Source organism: Merops nubicus, unplaced genomic scaffold (genome assembly GCF_000691845.1).
Source record: "Merops nubicus isolate BGI_N331 unplaced genomic scaffold, ASM69184v1 scaffold2789, whole genome shotgun sequence".
Lineage (NCBI taxonomy): Eukaryota > Metazoa > Chordata > Aves > Coraciiformes > Meropidae > Merops > Merops nubicus.
In genome coordinates, this window is record NW_008632860.1 from 109482 (window position 1) to 123558 (window position 14077).

The window sequence follows — 14077 nt, forward strand, 5'->3', positions numbered from 1 at the left end:
GAAAAAAATAGAGCAATAAATGAATACCTTTCTCAAGTACTAAGCACTCTCTCTGCTCTTTCATCAGCAACTGCTGTTTTTCTGCTCAGGGCTGGGCTGCAACTAGATGCAGGTTGTGATTCCCTTACTCAAATAGTCTTCTGTTATTAACAATGATGATGTAAGGCTAGCACAAGCTAGCTCAGTAACAGCTAATCATCAACATTACCATTAAACATTGTATAATACCAATAAACTGGGATTTGAAACACAGCACGTCATTTCATAACAACAAGGAATCCTTACAGAAATGGATCAATTTTTCTTAAATAAATACAATAGATATTCCCTCTGGTATTATGCTCTGTATAAGAGGAAGCCACAGCAAGTAATGAGAGAGTATTAGTGGGAAAAGTCCTGGCATTAGTGAAGCCAAGAGGCAATAAGACAGGAGATAAGATTTGCTCGATTGGCTGTCACCTACTGGAGGTGGACTTCCTTCCTGAAAATCTAACGGTGATATCCACAGTTTTGTTTTGCTTATATTGTATTTACTAATGCAAAGATGTAAAGTCAGTTAGAAATCAACCATACATTTCTTGAGGATCATTAAAGCAATCTATTATGATGACTTAGTGAGGGAAAAGGATATACTATATATACACATATTCTATTTAACTAGAAGCAGAAACACCAATGTAATCTAATCAATCCCAACCTACAGTAGTAATTCAGAAATCTGCATCTATTGAGAGTCACCTAAAGTGTATACATAGGTTTGTTATTACAGTGCTTTCTTCATGTAAATTGAAATCAGTGGAAGATCTCATAGATCTCAAAATATTCTACTAAATAAATCCTCAACCCAAGAGACCACTGAGATGTTAGCATTTCTGAAATTCAACCAGTCATGCTTTAGGTACCTGAAAAGGCTTCAGATCTGTAAAGAAACACACCATACCACAGGGGAGTTAAATGACAGGATTTGTTAATTGCTAGGATTCTAGAGGCAATTACTAAAGAAGCACTAGACACAGAAGTGTGTTCTGACCACAGACGAGTAAACAACACTTTGCTGAAGACAACACAGATTGCAAGTAGCTTGTTTCTCTACAGCATTTCACATGACGTTCTTAAAGATCCATCTACCAAACCCACATTAAACAGTGTGAAGGGAAAGATGGTTTCCCCCTCAGCAGCATTGTACAGTACCTCTAGAGTTCAGAGAAGGCTCAGACTGAGTTTTTGATGGAGGAACTGGAAAAGGCAGGCAATGAAAGGACAAAAGAAGATATATTAAACCTCTAATATTGCCTTGTAAGCCACAATATTCATTAACTACTCCCAGCACTTATTTTCCTAAGCATTACAGAAAAAAAATGCTGACTGACAACAGACATTCAGAGCTGCTACCAGAAGCAGTTTAGCTGTGTCTGTATTCACTTGTGAAGCTGCTTCGGCTGCTAAATCAAATTAAGCAAGCAGGTGGCAGCAGAGCTTGTCTTTTTAGTAGTCCTTCAGCACTTGGTATTTCTGTTCCAGGGAAGGAAAGAATGACAAGCACAAAGACTTTCTAGAACCTGCTCTTGCAATGCACAGCCTATGCTTTTAGCCCTCTGATGCCTTACTTGTTAGTGGGAACATGTTTTAAAAATCTGTCTGTTCTGATAACTGAACAGACTGAACATCTATCTACTCAATGCACACAGACCAACTGCTACTGAAACCAATGGGATTATTCCTCTTGGAGATTACAAATGAGAAAATGGGAAGCAGGAATTTGCTGGAACAAAGGAAACCTTTTGTATATTTTATGTGTATTTGGCAGTTTTCTCATCAGACACCATGGTGCAGAGTAGGAGGAAGGCAGAAAAGGCTGAATTACTCTCAGGATTCAGGGGGACTTTATCATAATGAAAGGTATACTGGAATGCTGAAAAAGAGTAAGATATAAAAAAAAAAAATTCTGATTCAGAAAGCAGCACACTATGAAGTGTTACATAATCTGCTGCTATAAACCCAACTCTGAAATTGAGTCTTGGTTTTGACTGTACAACTGGATTTGAGGGTGAATAGTTCAACAGTATATACACCATCATTTTCATCTTAATGGAAGAGTTTAAGGAAGGCTTAGGCTAATTACAATTTGTCCCTGAAGTGTGCTGAATGAATCCCATTGAATACTCTGCATGTTTGATATGTTTCTCCGAAATGGTTAGCTTAATTACAATAAACATGTCTCAAAAAAAACCAAACATGCAGTTGAGATACAACATGTCGTCAGCCACTTTTTTGAGCACCCTAATAATTCAAAAGGAAAGGAGACATTTAGTTTACTTAAAAGTCTAAACTCAGTGAAATTTGACTCACACAGAGGTAGAACTGTCACTTACCAAAGAAAGAAGAGACCAAATGTGAACATAAATAAATAACTATATAAATAAAAAATAAGCCTGCTGCTCAGCACCTACAAGACTGACGTTATCTAAACAATAAAGAAGGATATTTACTGTGCTGGAAGTGATACTGATTGAGATAAACTGCAGGAGACAATTTTAATGAATATCACTTTCTGACCTCAAAAAAAGCAGCGCCTGTAAATGTAAATTTTTAAAGCAGGTATATTTTAAACACATTGCATAATTATTCTATTTGAATATACAATCAGGCTGATAAAACTCAACCCCGAGAAACTGCTGCTACAGTATCATCTACAAGAACAGAAAGCGAGGGTGAATAAACAAGGGAGGAATAATCAAAATACAAATACCTCTTAGCTCCTCTTCACTAAACCATCAGTAACTTCGCTCTTTGGAGGAACTGTCTCTGAACCCATCCACAGTCTCTTTCTCACAAGCCCTGCCATGACTATGGCATGTCTCTTCTTTCTTTCTCTCCAACCCACACCTCAGGTAGGCGACAGACTCTGCCTGGATGATGGCCCCGTGTTACACACACCTGCACTGACCACAGCTAGCAGGAGACCAGGAGATAGCATAGCTCCTCCTCTTGCCCTGCCCCAGGACAACCTGAGCCCTGCCAGGGGCCAGCCCTGCCTGGCACAGGGCCCAAGAACATCCAGGCACAGCTGGGCATGCTGCTCTCCTGCCTGCTGCTCTGGGCATGGTTCAGTGAACAAACCCCTGCTGCTCTCTGGACTGAGATGTTACTCTGCTGCTTCAGCTGGGCCCCAAAGGAACAAGAGCACGAATGCTCTTCAGTCACCTGTAATACTGCAGGCACATCACCCAACCCTGCAGCAGCCACTTTCAGTCTCAGCTTACCTCTTTTTCTGTCCCAGGCGTACAGCTCCTTTATCCCCAGCTCCTCCAGGGACTTAGTCAGCTCCAGCTCCTCCCCTGTGATGCCATCTCGCAGAAGAACAATGTGCTCTTGACTGACTTCACACTTCTCACAAATAGCTGGGATGATGTTGTGGAGAGGCACCTCTGGACTAACCCGAACCACAGCCTTCTGTGTCTTCAGGTAGTTCACTATCAGCCTCACAGATTTCTGCAGAAACAAACACAAACTCTCAGCCCTCCCTCCATCATGGCTAGGCTCTCTTACAATAAGAAAGGCATTGTGGACTTCCATACTGTCTTGACTACTCCTAGGCAAACTTACCCCGCATGCATACTATTACAAAAAGTATTATTACAAAAAATTTTAAAAAAAGAAACAAAAATCAATCTCAGAACTCTCCTGACACTAAGAAGACATTCACAAGAACAAGCAAAAAAGGAAAAGGAAGGTGAGGCAGACGTAACTTGTGAAAGTTTACAAGTAGCGCTCAGAAAGGCATGACACTGTAATTAGCTATATCGATTCAGAATAAGAAAAATTTCAGCAAACGTATCTGGAAAGTGGATTTTCACAGTAGCGTGAAATATACCTATTAGTGATCAGTCTTCTCCTGTATCTTCAGTAACGATGGCAAACAGAATACCACCAAAACCCTACCTACCTCCACACAATCCCACAACTCTCATTTCAACCACTACAAAAAAATTCAATCACCCTAGTCTTCAATCAGGGATCTTTGTAAGAACAGACTTCCAGCTATCCAACCTCATGCAATGTAACATTTTGTTTAAATGCTGGAGTCCAGACTGGCACCTGCCAGTCTGCACGCATATCAGTTAAGCTAGTAAAGCAGGTTATAGTCAATCTCAAGCTTTTCCCATCTCGTTTGAAGACACAAAGACTGGAAGAACTGCTTGAAATCATGGGAATGAGACGATGTTTTGTGTCACCATTTTAACCCTACAGACTACCAACCTCAGGGACCCTTGGCAGAGGTCGCTTTGTCTTCTCCTCAGGAACCTTCTCTTTCAGAAGTACCGTCTGTACATCCAGTGCTCCTATTAAACTGTTTGGCTTGTAACTCATAGATTGTTGAGTTCCTGAAGACTTCAGTTCAAGACTATGTTGGGATGGATTTAAGCGGTACTGGCTGCATAAATCAACCAGTAGATCCATCACGGCTTTACTGCAAGGACGAAGACATTCACTGTTAGCATGAGAAAAAACATTTACTGAAAATTTACCTCAGTTTTAATATGGGAGGAAAAAAGACAATACAAGCTGTGGATGTGTCACTAGTTAACCATCTTTGGGAGGTAACAGTGCAAATGCTTTGAAATGCTAAAAAGATCAGATAAAATGTTAGGAATGAAATATATTCGCACTTCAGTGCATGCCCATGAGCTGGCAATTAACTATTCATTATGAGGCAGACAACAGTAGTGCCAAAAAATATAAGCCAAGAGCAGACAAAGTGCATCTTATCTGCTAAATCCATAAATCAAATTCTCCAGTTCAAATCCTGTTCCTTACCATGAAGACAAGATATAAATAAATTATGCACTCTAGGTATGGTAAACTCTACCTAGATCTGAACCACCACATAACATAACTCAAAATGGAGCTTTAAAACTTGGAATAAAACGTAGACAGTATTTTTTTTTTTCCATCTTATAACTGAGTCTGTCCTTGTCCCTTACCCCCCAAATTCATCCGACACCAGCAGTATATCCAAGTACAAGAGATCTCTTTCATATTTATTTTGGTAAGGACACTAACCCTGTACAAAAACTTCCAGTTCAAGTATTAGCATAACCAAGACCTTTTAGTGGAGATGTGATTCTTAAACCACAATGTTAAAAGAGTCAGTCATTGCCCCTCTCTTATTCCATGCCTCTGCATGGAGGTACTCTCTTTTCTGTTAATAAATTCGATGTTTACTGGAGCTTTATATTGCCTGCAAGACAAACATGAACTATGTTCCTCCACAGTCCTGAAATTCTCATCTATGACAGTACTGATTTTTTTTTTTTTCAACTTTCCTCCCTAAAATTCCATCCATGATCAGAGAAAACACATTCATTGAAACTAGTTATGTTTCTGAAAATTTTTGGTTTCATAAACCAGTAACTGTCATGAAGAAAATGGCATATATTAAAAAAGAAATTAACAGTCATACCCAAAGCCTGTCATATACATGGGATATTTTTCTTCTAGAAGTGAAAATAACTACATAGATAACATATTTGTCAAAGGAATTGGCATCTCCTCTAACATGTAAACTGGAAAAAGTCTATACAGCTTCAAAATGCAAGCAAATTCAACAAAAAAAAAATCCCTTCACAGGTTATTGGCTACCACTGTTATATCTGTAGCTCAAGAAATGTCCTTTAACTGCAAACTGCCAGCATCTGGGAAATGGCACAGTGGTGGCCTGCCCATCTTCTTTCTATGGATATGTTGCTGGCCAACAACTGCTCAAGAAGTTGGTGAAAAACTCTGGAGAGCTGACAGCAAAGGTAACAATAATGGAAAACAAGAACAATCCCTTTTTAGCAGTTGAAGGAATAAACTATATGTAGGTGACAGCTCTTTCCACACAAGTGATGAGAAAGAACTTTCTTTACAGTAACCTACTTCAAGTTTAACCGAGTTATGCAGTGGGAGCTGAAAAAGTGGCAAGCATGGAAAATCTGAAATAGGCGACTGCATCAAAAAGGGAAGACAGCAAGGAGATGACTACAGATCAAAAAAGGAAAAGAGATGTCATTAATATATATAGGAGGCTTCAGAAAAATAGACCACTGTTGTAACTGCTGACATAGAGAGCATCTAAATAGAGAAGTACAGTTTGTAAATTGAAACTGTATCAGGTTATTTCATGACAACTTATTCTGGCACTGTCCCCAAGCTGCAAACATCTGTATTTCACAACCATGTTTAATTCATATGTAACACACCATAAACCAACAGAAACATTTACACCAAGTCAGAGCTACAGGAGAACCTGACCTACACCAATACTTACATGAATATTTATTAAGCTGTGCAGCAGTGAGACTTTTAAAAAATGCCAGTCTGCCTGATACAAATCTCAGCCTGTTTACAGACATATTTCTTTTAAAATAAAATTTGCATGTATTTTTTCCTCTCAGCCTTCTTATTATTGTTTCAGAGAAAATCAAACATCCCAGCAGAATTGTAATACATGGTGTTCAACAAGCTTGATGTTTCTACTTAAACTGTAATGCTAATATATTTCTCTAGTGCATCATATTGTGGTAAATCATTGAAATCTGGACAGTTATCTTGTCTCATGTAAACTACTTCATAAAAAAAAAAAGAGCACTTGAAAAAGGACTTTTTTAAAAAAAAAAAAAGTTCATCAAAAGAACAGTACATTATGATCCTCTGCACCTTCCACTGAAAGGAGGCAGCAACAGTAGCACTATTGCAACAATAATAGAATCAACACCAGTCATCAGAGGAAATAAGTTGAAATCACACGAGTTCAACAAATTTGTCTGGACAATGAAAAATTTAAAAATCCACCCAAATTTGAGGTTTTGTCATATTGCTAATTACAGAGCAGGTGTGTGTTAAATATAACAATTCAAGAAGTCTGCAGTGTCCCATCTTGAGCCATGCTGCTCAGAGTACATAACTGTTCTGTGAAAAGCATCCATAGGCTTCATCTGTACCATTTTGGAGTACAAATTATGATCTCTGGAGCTTTGAAACAACTTCAAAGTGAACAATATGCTCCCCTCAAAATGTAATCTTGGGAAAATAATTTCCACAATACTTCAAAAGGACAAAAAGAAAAAGGAGAAGAAGAAAGAGGAATTCTACAAAGGAAATTCAAAAATTATGTGTTTCCATAGAAGTAAGAGAGCTGGGCAGTTCTTGCAATGAAATTATTCCTATACCATATTTCCATTTCACCAACTTGAAAACTTTTCCTTCTAAACTGGTAATACTGTAGCGGATGGGTGCAGCTCTGTAAGGGAGGGCCTGGTAAAATCACGGCTCCGGCCTGTCACTCAGGCTAAGCGGAGAAGGGCTCTGGGAGAGGGACTCAGCTAGAATAGAGGAGGCGAGGCATGCTCTGTGTTTGCACCGGGGTGGTTGGTGGTTGGTTAAAGTGGGTTTGTTGTGCCTAAAAAGTATGTAAACTAATGGTCGACTGACGGCATAAAAAGGCTGGGTTTTTTGTAAATAAAGTTCCTTCTCTGCACCTGGCTGGGGACTCCGTGCTGCTTCGTGCCGCCCACACCGACACATAATACATTTAAGCTTGATTTTAAATGGGAGCTTTATTTCAAGTAAATCCATGTATATGCCACACAAGTCAAGTGCTAAATACAGCAAGAGAATGATACTGAGTCACCTGCTAATCTAGACTAACTCGTCTTTCTAACTTTGGCCTGAATATGGCTCTTGGAAGATGCAAAGAGTCTTCAGTTCTTACCACAGTTGTAGCCACGTGCCACGTGGCCACCACATGGCCTCCCAGTTGCTGTTTCCTACCCACAGTGCCTGGAGATGATGGATACCAGTAAAGCTGGAGAAGGAAATAGTTGTAGATAAAGTCTATTTTAACCTGCCTTTGAGACCTAGTGAAGAGCATACTCTACTTGAAATTCAGGCAGGTCTGACCCTAAAGGATTAAATCTAAAGCTGAAATGAAAAAGTAAAATGTCTCCTGTCTTTTCAACTACTCAGCTAAGAAACACAATTCTTTCTTATCTTATGAGGCAGTGCTGAAATTTTGGGTGAAGAGACCATGTGACAGACACCAAACATCAATGAGTGATAAGCAAATACACAGAAATAAAAATGGAGGCTGAACTCAATTTAGGATTCAGACAAGATGGTCTAGACAACTTCTTAGCAAAGGAGAGTGCTTTGCCTCTGTCCTGATAGTCGATTACTAAGGTGTTTGACACTTAACACCAATTCTGGATAGTAAAGAACAACTACTTTGTCAGAAATATTTATCAAGCTCATGTCTGGATCAATTTTGGGTGTGTCAAACCAGTTCTGTCCTGTTATTCACCTGCAAAACGCAGCAAAGACAACTATAGTGCAAGAGGGAGGAAACAACTGAATTGCTTGAGCATGGCTTGGCCTAATCTCCTTGGACCACACAGAGAAACACATTTTAAAATAATATAGCCTTGTACATCTTAGAAAGAAATGTGCAGGATCAAGTTGTACTCTGTCAAATGATTCTGACTTTCCTACTACCTTCTACGTTCATGCTACAAATGCTCATTTAAAAAAATCTCAAACTGGAGGAAAGAAGAATCTTTATTTATGTCAATGCAAACACACATTAAGAATCTAATGTGAGGATTGGGAAAGAATCAGTACTGTGAAGCAGGTGACCTAAAGTTTCTGACAATTTCGCTACCTGCATTTAAAACCAAAAAACAGCGTGTTAGTCGTCATCATTTTCTCATGCTCCGAAGCACAGCAGGCACTTCATGAAAAGAAGTTTTCCTACACTACCAGAAACGTATAGCCTAAATAGCAACCTGCATCAAAAGAAGTACAGGAAGCATGATAAACGAAATACTCACAAATGCTTTCTATTTCTTTTCTTATTTTGCGCATGTATATTTGGCTTTTATTTTCTTTAACTGAGCAAGTCCACAGAAGGAACATCAAGATGACATACAAGAAGAGTGAGAGGACTGTGTTTGTCGAGCCTTTAGATGAGAAGGGTGAAGGGAGATCTTGTTGCTGCCTATAACTACCAACTGGTACAGTTATAGAGCCAGACTCTTCTTGGCAGAGAAGAGAAACAGGACAAGAGGCAAGAGACAAGTGCCAACATAGGAAATTCCATTTAGGTACAAGGAAACATTTTTTTCACCACAAGGATGGTCAAGCCCTGGAACAGGGGTATAGAGAGGTTTGGAAACCTCCTTCCTGGAGGTATTCAAACTTGCCTGGAGACGGCCCTGAGTAATCTCTTTGTGAGAGCTGCACTGAGTGGGAATCAAAGCAGGTGAGTTCCAGTGGTCCTTTCACATATATTTTATTTTGTAAATTATTCTAGTAAGATTTTTATTTTTTTAAGCCTACATTGAACTCCTGTAGTTTTGACCTGACCCCTATTTAGTATATAGTTGAGGTTATTTTTTAACCCCCTTGCTGTACGTGCCCTATTCATCTTTTTCTAACAACATCTCTTTCATGTTTTACCAACCTGGACTTACTTCATACTCTCGGTCTTTTCCGAGACACGGTTCTGTATGTTGAACTACAAGCCCACAACTTACATTGAGCTACAAGACCACAATTAATATCACCTAAGAGTCTTTCACTGAGAGTTATGTGAGAATATTAATTCTGTGGTGACATCAGCTCTATGCTCCACATAACACATATTCGGTTCCGAGCTCCATCCTCCAGTATCTGCAGAATGGGACTACAGCTTCAGCTGGTCTATTATTTGTTCTAGTATCCTGCCTTCTGCTCATCACATGTATGTGAGAATTTGTGTAACGTGTGTAAGATAACAGCAGTAGCAACAACTGTCCAGTTCACTCTTCTGTATACTGGTCATCCATGTGCTGACTACTCTAAACCAAACATCATTTAGTTTCCAACTGCCTCATTTTTCTGCAGTATATTTCTAATACTACTAATCTCTCAAGCTGCTGACACTAAGTGTCCCTATCTGTGTTAATCAAGAAGCCCACCTCAGTGTCACTTTGTGTGAACTGAGACAGTTGCATGATCCCTTTATTTATAGGTTACCATTGAAAGTATTACCCGTGAGAATCACAAACAGAAAGTTTCTGTTAACTCTTGTAAGCTTTCCTACCTTTCTTCTTTCTAAACACCTAACCATTGCCTCTGCCAGAGCTGCTAACACAGTTTGTGTGCATCTTATACAGATCTATGTGCATAAAATGTGTAAGTGGCCAATGGTCTGCCTATCCTATAAGCATATCAGTTAGTGCTCAGACAATAGTACAAATATAGGCTAGTTTGGGGGTATTTCAGGGGGGGAAAGGCTAGCAGTTTTTCACAAATACTCTTACATATTTTACAGTAGGATTCTCAGGGACCAATAATTCAAAAAAATAAAACTTTTTTAATACTATTCTAATGCTGCATACACTTCTTAAGGACTCATTTAAAATCTGCACCATGTATTTCCCAAGGCTGTAATAAATGTAATAAAAACATAGCAACAAACTCGAAGACAGATTGTCATCTTGAGCTAACTTTTGTAAATAAATGTACTTTAAAATACCAGATTCCTATAACATATCTATAAATAGCCCACATTTTCTTTTTTTCTTGATCTTTCAAGAAAATGTAATGAGACTTTTCTGCCTGCTTTCTGATATTTATAGGAACTTGCTACAGAGAGAAGAAAGTAAAATTAACATGATGCTTTGCTTACATACAATGAACAAATTGATAGAGAGAATTCTGACATTTAACTTAGTCCATTTATAATAACCTTAAGTGATACTAGTTAACTACAGTAGTTACATTTTCAAACATTCTGTAGTGTACTTCACTGCCCTGTCAACTGCTTCCCTGAAATTACAGAAGCATTTTTCATTATAATGATGGCCAAGGCAAGGTTTTGCAAATTTTTCTACAACAGAATAGCTATTTCCTCACGGTGCCTAAAAGCAGATTTTGCAAAGTATGGTTTTAATTATGGCAATGAAAATACTGAAGATTTATAGCACTAAAAACAAGAGCAGAATTTGTCTGAAATGTCCTTCCATGATATTACTATAGGTAAAAAGAATGAACAAGGAAAAGAATTTATTACCTGCACTGGCTCCCATATTTGCTTCAAACTAAATAAAAACACTGCTTTTTTTTTTTCCATCTGTGTCTTCATCGTTAAATGTTTACCTGAGTATCATTGTTTCATAGCTGTTCAGTTCACAATGTTAAAAATGCAAAAAGATGAGGAAGCCTGGGCTTCCACTCAAACCTGGAGACTTAAGACAGTTCATCCCCTAAACATTTCAGATCCTCTTGATTTTTTTTTTTTTTTCTACTCCACATCCCTAAAAATATACCCAGTGGTAGTGTATAGAAAATTTAATCTTCCAGCAGTTACAAAGAACAGCAGCATGCATGAGGTCTGTTCACAGACTGATGTCACTGTAATACAGGACTCATTATAGGGTACCTTTTTCTTCTTTTGTAACTCATTAGGATGATTTACCCTCCTCCTGTGTTTTCATCATCTTCCACTTGCCACAACAGGTTTCTGACATTTGTCACTAACTCTCCACTCCATGTGCTCAAGACAGCACTGAGGGATCACACCTACTACCTACGTTAGGCACTGGTGATACTTAGATTAGCAAATTAGCACAAGCAGGAACTGAACTGCCACCTAAATCAGAGGCCTCGGACTGCCATGCAGACATTGGGCAAGAAGTGGGCACCTTTTGAGAACAACAAAGAAACATTTTGGTTGCTTAGTGCTTAACACCGACAATTGAAATAACACCACAGAAGCTGAAGTTTTATTTTTGACATGTCATTCAGGTTTTAGTCCACAAACTAAAGACGCTAATAACCAAAATATTCAGTCTCAGTGTATGTGATACTAATGGTGGCGATAATAAAGACCTGTAAATTCACTGTACAGATTTTTTTTTGCATTTGCTCTCTGCTCTTGTAGTTTGTATATTCTTCAAAAGGTTCCATTAAAACACCACTCCTGTAGCACTCCTGGAGTGCTTTTTTGGTTTGGTTTGGTTTTGTTTTGTTTTGTTTTTTTTTTTTATTTTTTTTGTATTCTTTGTTTGTTTTGTTGTGTTTTTTGGTTTTGTTTTTTTTTTTCGGGAAAAGGAAGTATTTTCTAACCATATGGCAATAATGTATCTCTCTACACAAAAAGCTGCATGAAGGTCAGCCTCTTGTTAGCTTCCAGGTGGCTTGCATTTCCCTGCAAAATACCATCTTTCCTTGGGACTTAATGACTAGTGAGTTTCATGTCTGTTCTACTTTCCATACCTGTTCTCTTCTTTCTCTTAAATCCAAATCTCCCCATAAAAACTCAATCACCAAATGTGTAATCCAAGAGGTTAGATAAGTACTGCTTTTCTTTAAAACCTTCAGCATCACTTTGGGTTTGAGTCTGACCCACACGAATTGCACTAGTCTCCTGAGAGTGGCTTAAGCAAACACCAATTTCTACAATATAAGTAGGGGGGAGAACGAAGTACCAGACACTACACACTGCTGTGCACACCCTCCTCAGCCATCCAAATACACCAAGGCACACAATCCAAACAGACTAATATATCAGACCAAGGAGAGTAGTTTCACAGGAATACAGACTAACTGCTGCAAACCCCAAATGTAAAATAAGCACAGATCCTGAGCTATCAACAGGCATCTACACATCCTCCAAATCTGGTGTTATCAATTCATACAATTTCTTGACCAGTACTGACTACACCATTGTTTGTAACAGTTTCATCACAGTATCAAATATATTTTAAAAACTCTTCCAAATTCTTTAAGTAATAAGTCTTTCAAAACATTTCTCACAGATAGGATGAAAAGGAAAAGCTCCCACAGCAAAGAAAGTTATCTCAAAACTGCCCTTCCAACACAATTTGCCCTTGATTGTACCCAATGACAAGAGAAACCCCTCTCTTCCCATGGAAAAAAAAAATACACTTTTAAACAGAAAATGCTTCCTAAACACCAGAAGATGCTCTGCTGTCCACACAATCACAGTGCATTTGTGAAGGCAGACTCTCTGAATGTGATGAATCATTCATCTTCTGAGCTTACTTCTCAGCATTACTCCAGACAGGCCAACTGTCAGGAATCCAGTTTGCCACCAGCACCTACTTCCACTGCATCAAAACCCCTCTGTACTGTGAGGTGTGATATAACCTAAGACTAGCCCAGTGGCTCTCCAAGGAAGAGATGGATCCATAAATGTGCTCAGAGTGTTCCATGGGGAAAACAGTAATACAATAGCTACCCCAGCAGAGAAGGTCCTTTATACAGGGCTCTCAGAACTCTGGTACAACAGCTGCCTAAAACGCAGAGAGAAGTATGGCAGAGAGAACATAGAAAGGGAGACATTAATATTAGCAAGTATCCCACTGGGAACGGAGGGCTCCAGAAAGCAGGAGTTAATCAAAGCCTTACCTTCCTTGTACTGTGCTCTTCTGCTCCACCCCACTGGGTAAAATGACTGTGAAGTCCACTGTTCTGTTTATCCTGTTCTCCTTCATGCTCACGAGGTTCTGATCAGAAATTACAGCTGTCTCTGCAGGTGACTGGAGCTCACTGAGAATTCTACTCGCTGCAGAAGGTTGGTTTGGTGGAGGAGGAGCACGAGCTTTCATTTTTCTCCTTGAGAAATAAAAGCAAGAAGAATATAAATAATTTCTCACAAGCAAAGTATAAACATATTAGTAAGAAGATACGGTGTTTCAGTAATAACCTCGGATTTTTTTAAGAAGTTCCCCTAATGCAAGACCCATTTTTCTTTATCATGACACTTTTCAATGAAGTTGCATTTAATTTTTACCTCCTCTCTAAAAATACATTAGTTTTTTAATGATTCACTCACTCCCACTGTTTGCTTTCCACACCCCAGGGGATGAACCAATTCCATAATTAGGATATGAAATAATAATTATTCTGCTGAGTATGAAGTATGCTCCTCTGAAGAGAGAAACAGAAATGCTGGGTCCAGTCCAGACCTGACTCAAGAAGGAGTTCTGTTTATTTAAATGAATGTTTCCTCCAAGTCAGACAGCAGGAA

General features: G+C 38.8%; 1 protein-coding gene across 1 annotated transcript in view; it reads right to left on the reverse strand.

The window, feature by feature from the left end:
• Nucleotides 1–13656, reverse strand: part of COBL (cordon-bleu WH2 repeat protein) — a 109661-nt gene extending 96005 nt beyond the window's left edge. The window contains exons 1-4 of the mRNA XM_008948017.1: nucleotides 13456–13656; nucleotides 4261–4471; nucleotides 3264–3492; nucleotides 1192–1236 (exon numbers count right to left, since the gene is read on the reverse strand). Of these exons, the coding sequence (XP_008946265.1) occupies nucleotides 1192–1236; nucleotides 3264–3492; nucleotides 4261–4471; nucleotides 13456–13655 (685 nt within the window). The 5' untranslated portion in view covers nucleotide 13656. The remainder of the gene's footprint in view (nucleotides 1–1191; nucleotides 1237–3263; nucleotides 3493–4260; nucleotides 4472–13455) is intronic.
• Between the last annotated feature and the right edge of the window lie 421 nt (nucleotides 13657–14077).